Here is a 12,080-nt window from a genome sequence, read left to right as displayed (position 1 = left end):
TGAAACAAATGAAAAGAAAAAGCAAAGTGTGTATTTTAAAGTAACAGTTTACATATCTGTCACAATCAACTATTAAGGCATTTGTTTAAAATGCTGGTAAAAACTGTAAAAGAGCTATAGTCATCTACTTATAAATCAGAATTTGAATTTTCTTATTACTTTTTCCTTAGAGTAATATAACATTTCCAAAACTGGTTAAATTACCTATTTCCCCATAACCTCTGCATTTGTCAATTTAGTTTTTACAGTGCAAAAATAAAACAAAATTTATTTAGAACAAAAAAATCAGAGTATAAATAAGCTACATTTAATACCTATTTTAATGGGAATTTATCAGTGTAAGAAGTAACAATAATATATAGTCACATAATTGTTTAACTTAAAATCTAACAGAGGACTTCACTGGTGGTCCAGTGGCTAAGACTCCATGCTCCCAAAGCAGGCGGCTTGGGTTCGATCCCTAGTGAGGGAACTAGATCCCAAGTGCTGCAACTAAGACCCTGAGCAGCCAAATAAATAAATATTAAAAAATAAAACAAGTTAAAAAAAAAGTCTAACAGGAACATTTATTCAACATAATTTAAGCTGCTGCTGCTGCTAAGTTGCTTCAGTCGTGTCTGACTCTGTGCAACCCCATAGATGGCAGCCCATCAGGCTCCCCTGTCCCTGGGATTCTCCAGGCAAGAATTCTGGAGTGGTTGAAAATCAAAGGCAAATGCACTAAAACAAAAGCAAGCTTTAAAAACTTACGTATATGAAGACAGACTGCTATCGTATGTAGACACTACACCATAATTTTCTTCATTATATCGAAACATATCATTGGGATCCCATCCATTAGACTAGAAGAGAACAAAATTCATTTTTCAAAATAACAAAGTATTGTCTTCTTTAATGCAGTTATAATCAAGATCTACATTAACAATTATCTACATTAACAAGATCTACATTATCATACTATTCAAGCAAAACCTAGCAAAAGTAAAAAATAGGCAAAAATTTGCTTTAAAAACGTCTTAAGGAAAAACTTCTCTTCTACACATCAGCCCCTACAAGTTGGTAAATAACTACAGCTGAACTTTGAACAATTCAGGGGGTGGGGTGTCAGGTGTACCAACTCCCTGCACAAGTGTAAAACCTGTAGATTCAACCAACCTTGAATCGTACAGTACTATAGTATTTACTATTGCAAAACCTAAGTGTATAAATGTACCAGCATGGTTCAAACCTGTGTTGTTCAAGGTTCAACTGTGTTTGAAACAGTTATTTGAGATGTTTTAAGTTCAGAACATTTTAGTTACTTCATAAACTATGAGTCTCAGATCAGGGTTCTCTCCTTTTCCTACTCCTTACAGTGATCTTTCTACAAGGTATTTTACCTGAAACCTCTTTGAGTGAACTGATCATCAGGTCCAATTGATAAAAAGCGGTAAAATACAGCACATAATCAGTATCCATGTTAGCAGAGGGCACAGCATCATCTGAGCAATGTTGATGGCAATTTCAGGACAAAACCTTGCCTCTAAGATCACCCATCAACTGTGGCTCCTTCTGTGCTGCTTCAGATAGAATTGTAATACAAATCTACCACTCAATCAACTACTTCAGCCTAATATATGGGAGCAGGAAAGTAGTTACCTATAGAAACTTTAAAATATGCTCTTTTAGTATATGCTCCATGTGAAAAATTTAAAGTGTGCAGAAACATATCCAGTGAAAAATAATACTGCCAATCCCAGTGTGTATAGATAACCACCATTAACAACTTCTTGGGCATAATTCCAGACATTCTTTGTGCATATGTAAGAATGTGATTATTATCATCAGCTCTCTTTTACAGACATTCAAATAGGATCTTCTTGTTCTGCAGCTTGCTTTTTCTTTTAATAAGTTCTAGGTATCTTCCCTGAACACCTTTCTTTCAAGAGGACATATACTACTTCAACTGAATGGAGGTATAATAAATTACCCATGTCCTACTGAGGGACAGTTAGGATATTTCCTATTTTTCACTACTAGAAAAAAATGCTGTGAAAAACATCCTAATATAATTATTTGAATGTCTTATGAATACATTCACAGAGATAGAATTGCTGAACCAAACTGTTTTAAATTTTGAAAACATTGCCAGAATGTGCTCTAGAAGGTGTCTATCAATTCAACTGCTTCACTATCAATTTAAAAAAAAGAGACAGAGAATGCTTGCTTCTCTTTATCCTCCAGAGGTGATGTGCTACACAAACCTGAGAAACTTCACATTAAGTAATATGTGGTTCTTTAAAAAGTTTGGAAACTACTGGATGGTGTCTATGAATTTCCAGTTTTACAACTGGACAATGACTTTAACATCAAACACAGGTTTGTTAAATAAGATTTCTCTGTAAGATTCAATGAAAGATTCATCTCATTCAAATTTTATTGCCTAAACACTCATTTCTGGCAAGAAACTTTGCTTGTATCTCCAGAGTTTAGAAACAGAATTTAAAGAATCCTAATGACAGAGTCATTATTAAGCATTGATTTACAAATGATGTGTTCTGGGAAAAGTAAAAATAATATGTCAAAAGGCTTTTGGAAATAGCCTTTTCCTCCTAATTTTAAGATAAAGAAACTTACTTTTTGCTGTAATTCTAATGTAACCTAATGATATAGCTTAATAATGAGTACCTCTTTGACAGACAAGAATCCTAAAAGTCACACTTTTACATCACTTCTTGCTAAAGACAACAAACAAGTCACCATTTTCCTCAGACTGCCCTATTCTGCAGGGCATTCAAAACTAAATATGCCGGCGTTTCTAGTTTCCCATGGTTTCTAATCTAAACTTTTAAGTTGTTTATTAGGATTCACTTTAAAGACCTACAAATACTTCATATGCATCCCCAAGAAACATTTTTCTGTATATACTGCCTAGGGTGAAGTCTCTACACAATAAAACAGCTTATTTAAATACAGTCACAACAGCATACTTAAAACCAAGTGATAGGATGTCATACCGTATCACAGGACCATACTGTTACTAATTGAAAAGATTTTGCTTACAACATCATTTTCCAAAGCTTCCAGTTCGTCATTGGTAGTGAGTTCACCTGCATCCCAAGGCTCCAGGTCCTTTTCTTTGTGTTCACCATTCACTTTAGCACTGATAGCAGAGTCAGTAAAAGCATCTGCAAAGGATGGTTTTGGATGAAAGATCATACAACCAGACACTGGGCTACAAGAATACACACATGAATTATCAACAAAAATGCTAAAAAATTATTATGAAAAGTGACTTTCTAATACAGAAAAAATAGCATTCATTAACAGTATGCTTTCAGCTGTGTAATGCTTCTAATGCTTTTATCTTCAAAACACTTAACCTGATTCACTAAGTGGCATTGTAGATGACTACTGGAGGAAGGTATGTTTTACACATATAATTTTAAGCCACATGAAATGTTATAATGTATTCACACGAGTCATAAAAATATATTTAAGTATATTAAAAAATTATTAGTTTGTGTTTCAGAATTGATCCAGAAATTTTCTACAAATTCATCTAAAACAAGATCTCTCATGTTTAATTGACACATTAGATATGCACTCAGAGCTGCTGCAGCCAAACATATGCAGATCTTTTAACTTTCCAAATCCATGTCCACATGCAGGGGTCAATATTCTAACATACCCTTGCCATTAATAACAAACGTCATTTTAAGTGACCCATCTCCACACAGAACCCTATTTCCCCATAGCCACTCTGTTACAAAATTCAGACCCCACTGTGTTACCTGTCCTCAGAAAGGCCTACCTAGACTTTCTGTCAACACTTTCTCACCTGTCTATCCTCTCCCCTCTTCTGCTAATGTTACTGAGGAGCACTAGCTTGTGAAAGCAGCATGGCATGGCATCAGTATGCTCACTGGCAGGATCTATCTATCCCATGGCTGCTGTCCAGCAAAGAAACTGTTTCTCCAGTTCAAAGTCAGGACTCAGCTAAATAGAAGTCTACTTGGGCAATGACAATGTTAGAAAATGCTTGGGAGATACAAGCTTACATTTAGATTCTGGGCCTAAAGTGTATCCCCCACCACACAAGGCTGTGGAGTAATACTTCTGCTGACCTGGCTGTGCCAGAGTACTGGCTCCCAGTCAAAAAAAATCAACACTTGTGTCTTCTTCAAGAGAGACAATTCCAGGGGGATTTTTGATTTGGTACTGTTTCTATAAATGTCACTGGCTACCCAATGGGCATGGCGATAGTGAAATAAGAAACTTGAGCCGGCATGGCACTCTAAGTCTAGCTAGCTCTCACCTCCTCTCATCTCAAGCTAGGGGTGGTTAAGTGCATGTGGGTGTGTGTTCACGCACACTAGAGAATAAAAGCATAATTGCACATATGGGCTTAGCTACCAGCCCTATCAGGCAGCATGGCTCCTGCTGCCAGCAATTGTACAAGCCAAGAGCATGCCAAGGGGGATTCCTAAAGCAGCAGGTCTCAGCTGAGAGTGGGATCAGCACTCATTGGAAGATGACTGCATTTTGGGAAAGTTCTCTTAGGGGTTCTAACAGACTGGTATTATCTTCACAATGCCATCCTCAGCTGTAAGTCACTGTAAGACCCTACAAATTTGAAGTTCTAGTCTATGTCACCTTAAACTTATGCAAATTCTTGGTAAAATTAATTTTGCCTTAGAGTATTTTCAAGAATGTGAAATGCTCCAAGAAAAACATCAAACAATAACTCACAATAGGTGGCTGAAATTCCCTATTTTAATTCTCACACAATTAGAACAGAAAACTAAGACTACGTAAAAATCACAAATCAGTCATACAAGCAGCAAGGGGATTAATTCTCATTTAAGAGCCTGTTAATGTTTTAATTACACTAGTTGTTGAAAAGCATATATTTAAATAAATAAGGCATTTACTCAGATGGAAACCCAGAATTAAAGACAATACTTTTTTATTCTAGAAATTAAAACCCAGAACAAAAGTTTAAAAAAAAAAAAAGAAACAGAAACAGATCCACATAAATGGACTTATTGTTATTGCAGGGTGTTTGTGTGTGTCAAAGTATTTAGAAAAGACTAAGGACTGAGTCAGCAGTCCTCAAATTTAAAAAATGAAATATACAATAGAAACAGCTTAAATATACTTCTACTGGTATTATTTTAAACAAAAATCACAAAGGATCCTTGAAGAGGGAACCAAGGTGAAAAAGCAAGAGTCTAAAACTTCACTGAACCAAGTTTTACTCTGCTAATTACAATTTAGGTTGTATTAAGAGGCCATTATTAAACTACCTATCTTTAAAAAAATGCTACATTTTTATCTTAAATCAACCTTATAAATGAATTAACTGTTCACACAGTAGTTCTTAGCATCCCATTTTTCTTTCAGGACAGATAAGGTGTGGGAGGGAAAACACAAAAGTATGTTTGTATTGGTGAGGAATGGTATTCCTTGATTCAAAAATTTCTCCCAAAGAAAAAGTCTCTGTATAAACATGAGTAAATATTTTAGGGAAAGATGTGCGTAAGATGTACAAAGTGGAGAATCAGCAAAATGAGGCTATCGTGTCAAGACGGCAGGAGAAAGCCTGGTCATATTAATAACACCGTATTTCAGGTCAACATTCTATCATTAGTTAGAAGGAAGCCAGACCTGGGTATTCATTCTATATTCTTACCAATATCTACTACTGTTAAGTCCTGAATAGTTATTTTATTAATAGCTGCATTTGGATTTTTGAAAAGAACCACTGTTGGTATGAAACAGTACAATGTTAGTGCTAGGATTTCTGCAAATATAATTTAATTAAAATTGTGCAAATTTTGCAATGCCATAAAGTCATAGTGCATTAATTTCCCATTATCCTCTATGGTAAGAAGCAAAAGCATTAAAAAAGCTGGATGCAAGAAAATGTGACTGTGAGAAAAATGTTAAACCTGTTTCTGAAAGAACTACAGGCATAAAAAGAAAAGAATAAAAGTGATCAGATGAGATAATAAAAGATGACAAAGATGTGCTTCATTCCCTGCCTGATGGAATCCAATTTAGGCAAAGGGGAAATAGAAAGGGCGTAATACTGTCCCTGCCTCCAAACGTTCCCTTCCTTTTCTGAGCCAGTGGTGCCACCTGGTGGTGACCAAAAGAAATGTCTCAACCAATGTGCAGCCTCTGTTCCTCAGCCCCATGCCCAGGAAATGAGCTCTTTTTCCCTCCATCTCAGTCAATTATGACTCTGAAAAAAATCAAAGTTGCCTAAGAATTTTTTAAATGGCCAGAAAAGTGGTGAAAAAGTAACACTTATTTTAAGCTAAAAAAAAATAAATTTAAATTGACTAAAACTACAAAATGACATAAAACTAGATGAGATTAAAAAACCATTATCAGACTTGACATCAGAAGCCCTCAAATGTGCTTTCAGTGAAGCCTTCACCAAAATCCGCAGCTACTCATGTCATCTTTAAATTAAATCTGCTTTTCTTCAAACACTAAAATTTCAGATAAAAAACTTATTTCAATGATATTGTTCCGATACATCAATTATTAATACTGTGACCTTTTTCAACGACTTTAAAAACATATTTTCTCATCATGTCCCATGAGTTTTATATGGACCAATCTATACACAACAGAGTATCAGTTACAGTGGGTGCTATCCTAGCAACTAAGAGACCAGAGAGTTGGACACAACTGAGCAACCGACACTTTCACTTCAAAAGGCATTCTAATACAGATTAGCATGCATGTGTCCTAAGTCGTGTCCAACTCTTTGCGACCCCATAGACTGGAGCCCACCAGGCTTCTCTGTCCACACATCTTCCAGACAAGAATACTGGAGTGGGTTGCCATTTCCTTCTCCAGGGGATCTTCTTGACCCAGGGATCGAACCTGCATCTCCTACATCTGCTGCACTGGCAGGTGGATTCTTTACCACTGAGCCACCTTGGAGGCCCAATACAGATTAGAGTAACATAAAAAATAATATTTTTCTGAACTGTACACAAATCCAAGGGTTTCCCCAGGGGAAATGGAATTTGAGGCCAGAATAAGATTACATTTTTGTTTTATATTCTTCTGTTCTGTATGAGTATTTATACTATGAATATATACTAAATCGTGTATTTTATTATACAGCTATTAAAAAACACAGTATTAAAGAAAAGGATAAACAAAAAAGATGGGCATAGTGAACACACTAAGGGCTCAGGGTGTGTGGAACAGAACAACAAAAGCAAGGCGACAAGTGGAGGCATTGTCCTAGGCAAGAGAGAGAAAAAAGAAAAGACTGCAGAGAAATGGGACACAGGGAGTCTCTAGATTAGTGAATTCTTAACCTTTATTCTTTGATCTATGGATCCCTTCAGCATATGGGGAGCTTACAAATTTAAATGCAAAAAATACATAGAAAACCACAGGAGACCAATTATAATGATGTTTCCGATGGCTCAGATGGTAAAGAATCCGCCTACAATGTGGGAGACCTGGGTTTGATCCCTGATTTGGGAAGATCCTCTGGAGGAGGGCATGGCAACCCACTCCAGTACTCTTGCTTGGAGAATCCCCATGGACAGAGGAGGCTGGCAGGCTACAGTCCATGGGGTCGTAATGCAATATAATGAAATGCAGTTATCAAAATCTGAAAAACCCAATCTGTGCCACAGTTAATATATATGGTTCTTTACTGATGCATTAAACAGTAAGATCTAATAGCAAATCTAATACCTACTATAATTTTAGAGGTAATAAGCATAAAAATATTCAAATTTATACAAGTGGTATGAAATTAACTGAATTCTATAGGTGCAGAAGTTACAAATAATGCAGTGGTTTGTTGTCTACATTAATAATGGAAGGAAGCACTAAATTTCAATAAAAATTTAATGAAAATAAAGATGTAATATTTTTTTCTATCCAAGTTCATGAATGCTCTGAATCTTCATGAACCATGGGGAATCCATGGAACCAGGTTAAGAACACTGGCTATGTGTTCTTAAAAGCAGGAAAAAAAAAAAAAGTACTCTGCTGTGGATAAAAGAAATGAGGTACACAGAGTAACGACTGCAGGGGATAATCATCAGGTTGCAGAAACAGGTTAGAAAAGGGTCTGGTAGAGCCTAAGCTCTGGGAAGAGCTAGAAACTCTACATTCCTAACTAACCGGCACCACAAAGGTATTTTCCCAGTCACATTCCTTTTCCTAATTAAAGCAGTAGAGAGTTTAAAAATAGAAGGCCAGGGAAGGGTCAGAGAACCCTGTGAGGGGCAAGAAAAGAAGTAGGTGTAAATGTGAAGGTGGCCATAGTCAAGAGTAGTAGATTTTGGAAGAGAAGCAGTTACGAGTGATGACAAAGTCATGAAAGCAGGTTGCTAAAATAAGATGGAAATTAACAGTATTGAAGTAACAGAGCTAAATTTTCACAGGAATAGTGTTCGTTCCAAATGATGAACCTGAAAATAAATTTTTCAAAATCTACCATTTGCAAACTAGTATCTGAAGATATAAGGGTCTAAGTCATAAAACTATGTGAAACGTAAATGCATTCCAAGTGTGTATAACCTCTCTGTTCTAAATATCAAGTTATATTGCAGAATAAATCACACAACAGCACTTGCCTATAAATCAGACAAAAATGCAGAAGTGGATAATGTCATTCTGAATATCCACAACTATTTTCTAATCATAATTTTGGGCCTATTAAGCAGAACTATTTAACAATTAAAATGTTGGAAGTGGTTTATTTGATACACCATGTGACAGGAGTTAAAGAACCACAAAATTCAAGTTTTTGAAGTTAAATCCACTGAGGTCAGTTAAATCTCAACTTTAAAAAGAAACGTAAGGAGAGAATGAATCAGGAAGAACTAATACTGTAAAACATTCGAAACAAGACACAAGTCCATCCTGACTTCACACGGGATAGGGTCAGGACAGGAAATTAGGATCTGTCTCAGCAGCACACTTCCCAACCCCCTCAACCTCAAACAGACAACAGAGCCTTCCATGCTTATAATCTGTTCCTGTCCCAGAAGCTAAAATCCTCAATCAAACACCTGTCTTTAAAAGCTTTAATCTTTGGAGGGACTTCCCTGACAGGTCAGTGATTAGTACACTGTGTTTCCACTGTAGGGGGTACATGTCCCATCTCTGGTTGGGACATGCACCCCCTAAGATCCCACATGCCGCAGGACACAAGGCTTTTGGGCAAATAAAATAAAAGCCAAGAGTGATAAAACCATGACTTTCTATAAGATGGAGACGTGACAATAAAGGTGAACACACTGGCAAGCCAACACCTAACAACATCCTGCAGAACAGGACGGACCAACACAACAAAATTAACTAAGAACAATAGGCCAAACACCTGCACCCTGCATTTTATTCAAAATTCTGAATAATTCTTGAAATAATTTCTTACCTTGGTAGAAAAGAATGTCATTTTTCCAAACGGAACTACCTAATCATATCTTTGCCTCTAGGGCACTTGAACAAGGAAAAGGAGTTTTGTGACCCAAAAGTAGAAAGGGCTTCATTTTTACCCTGGTCAACACAAAAATCTGTGAATCTCTAAGGTGTGATATCTTTTAATCATGTGATTTCAAATTGAACCAAAGTTGATTTCATACTATTCTTCACAGATACAAATTTAAATCCCAAAATTTGTGGATTTCATACTATTTTTCACAGATACAAATTTAAATCCAAAAATTTGTGGCAGGAATACACAGAAGAACTGTACAAAAAAGATCTTCACGACCCAGATAATCATGATGGTGTTATCACTCACCTAGAGCCAGACATGTGGAATGTGAAGTCAAGTGGGCCTTAGAAAGCATCACTACGAACAAAGCTAGTGGAGGTGATGGAATTCCAGTTGAGCTATTCCAAATCCTGAAAGATGATCTGTGAAAATGCTGCACTAAATATGCCAGAAAATTTGGAAAACTCAGCAGTGGCCACAGGACTGGAAAAGGTCAGTTTTCATTCCAATCCCAAAGAAAGGCAATGCCAAAGAATGCTCAAACTACCGCACAATTGCACTCACCTCACACGCTAGTAAAGTAATGCTCAAAATTCTCCAAGCCAGGCTTCAGCAATACGTGAACCGTGAACTTCCTGATGTTCAAGCTGGTTTTAGAAAAGGCAGAGGAACCAGAGGTCAAATTGCCAACATCCGCTGGATCATGGAAAAAGCAAGAGAGTTCCAGAAAAACATCTACTTCTGCTTCACTGACTATGCCAAAGCCTTTGACTGTGTGGATCACAATAAACTGTGGGAAATTCTGAAAGAGATGGGAATCCCAGACCACCTGACCTGTCTCTTGAGAAATCTGTATGCAGGTCAGGAAGCAACAGTTAGAACTGGACATGGAACAAGAGACTGGTTCCAAATAGGAAAAGGAGTACATCAAGGCTGTATATTGTCACCCTGCTTATTTAACGTATATGCAGAGTACATCATGAGAAACGTTGGGCTGGAAGAAGCACAAGCTGGAATCAAGATTGCCGGGAGAAATATCAATAACCTGATATATGCAGATGACACCACCCTTATGGCAGAAAGTGAAGAAGAACTGAAAAGCCTCTTGATGAAAGTGAAAGTGGAGAATGAAAAAGTTGGCTTAAAGCTCAACATTCAGGAAACAAAGATCATGGCATCTGGTCCCATCACTTCATGGGAAATAGATGGGGAAACAGTGGAAACAGTGTCAGACTTTATTTTTGGGGGCTCCAAAATCACTGCAGATGGTGACTGCAGCCATGAAATTAAAAGACACTTACTCCTTGGAAGAAAAGTTATGACCAACCTAGATAGCATATTGAAAAGCAGAGACATTACTTTGCCAACAAAGGTCCATCTAGTCAAGGCTATGGTTTTCCAGTGGTCATGTATGGATGTGAGAGTTGGACTGTGAAGAAGGCTGAGCGCCGAAGAATTGATGCTTTTGAACTGTGGTGTTGGAGAAGACTCTTGAGAGTCCCTTGGACTGCAAGGAGATCCAACCAGTCCATTCTGAAGGAGATCAGCCCTGGAATTTCTTTGGAAGGAATGATGCTAAAGCTGAAACTCCAGTACTTTGGCCACTCATGCGAAGAGTTGATTCATTGGAAAAGACTCTGATGCTGGGAGGGATTGGGGGCAGGAGGAGAAGGGGACGACAGAGGATGAGATGGCTGGATGGCATCACTGACTCGATGGACTGAGTCTGAGTGAACTCCGGGAGTTGGTGTTGGACAGGGAGGCCTGGTGTGCTGCGATTCATGGGGTCACAAATAGTCGGACACGACTGAGCGACTGAACTGAACTGATGTATACATTTCTAACATACAGAGCAACTAATCCAACTTAATTTTTTTAAAAGACTTTCAAAATAGCCCACACGCATATTTTAATACTTTACTCCTTCACCTGTGCTTCCAACTTTTCTCACCTGTACCAGAATCATCTGGGCCTTGTTTTCAAAGTAAAACTTGGGATTTTGTTTTCTGTATTTCAAAAGGGTATTAAAATGCCTACTAAAAGTAACGTTTTGTCAGAAAAATATACTCTGAATATGTTATGTTATAGGAAAGTTACTTTTAGTTTGGCTAGGAATAACTGTTTTCTTGAGCTTCCTGGAAATGAATGATAGTTACCAGTTAATGTCTATGTAAGAAAAACAAAACCTACTAGTTTTTCCCTGGTTTGGGTGTAGTGTGTATAAAAATATATAAAACTTTAAAAATATCAGTTCAAAGAATAAGCATATGTTGAGTACCTACTATGGATCCGTAAGGCATTATGCTAAGATACAACAGGGCATACACATCCCTAGGTTCTATAAACATGATTTCTAAACTCCAGAAAGTTATAATGCTTTGAGAGAGACAAAAGACACTACTTTGTAAAGCTGAGTATTCAATACATGATGTAAGACAACTGATTCTCCAACTGTGCTCCATGAAATCCAATTTCTTATAGGTATCTCAGCAGACAGCAAAAGCTGAATAAATATGATTCTAGCATAAACTCCCAATCCCCTCCCCGACCACTACTTTGTAAGTGGGACTCAGCATGAGATTTCCTTGGGAATGGGGGGGGGGGGGGG

The 12,080-nt window shown here is 37.2% G+C and overlaps 1 protein-coding gene across 9 annotated transcripts in view; it reads right to left on the bottom strand.

Annotated features, from left to right (window-relative positions):
* Nucleotides 1-12,080, bottom strand: part of ATXN2 (ataxin 2) — a 102,133-nt gene that overhangs the window by 44,685 nt on the left and 45,368 nt on the right. For all 9 annotated transcript variants that reach the window (XM_027566777.1, XM_027566771.1, XM_027566775.1 and 6 more), the window contains exons 6-7: nt 3,043-3,167; nt 751-842 (exon numbers count right to left, since the gene is read on the bottom strand). In XM_027566777.1, coding sequence (XP_027422578.1) covers nt 751-842; nt 3,043-3,167 — 217 coding nt within the window. The remainder of the gene's footprint in view (nt 1-750; nt 843-3,042; nt 3,168-12,080) is intronic.

Source organism: Bos indicus x Bos taurus, chromosome 17 (genome assembly GCF_003369695.1).
Source record: "Bos indicus x Bos taurus breed Angus x Brahman F1 hybrid chromosome 17, Bos_hybrid_MaternalHap_v2.0, whole genome shotgun sequence".
Lineage (NCBI taxonomy): Eukaryota > Metazoa > Chordata > Mammalia > Artiodactyla > Bovidae > Bos > Bos indicus x Bos taurus.
This window is presented reverse-complemented; position numbering and strand designations above follow the sequence as displayed.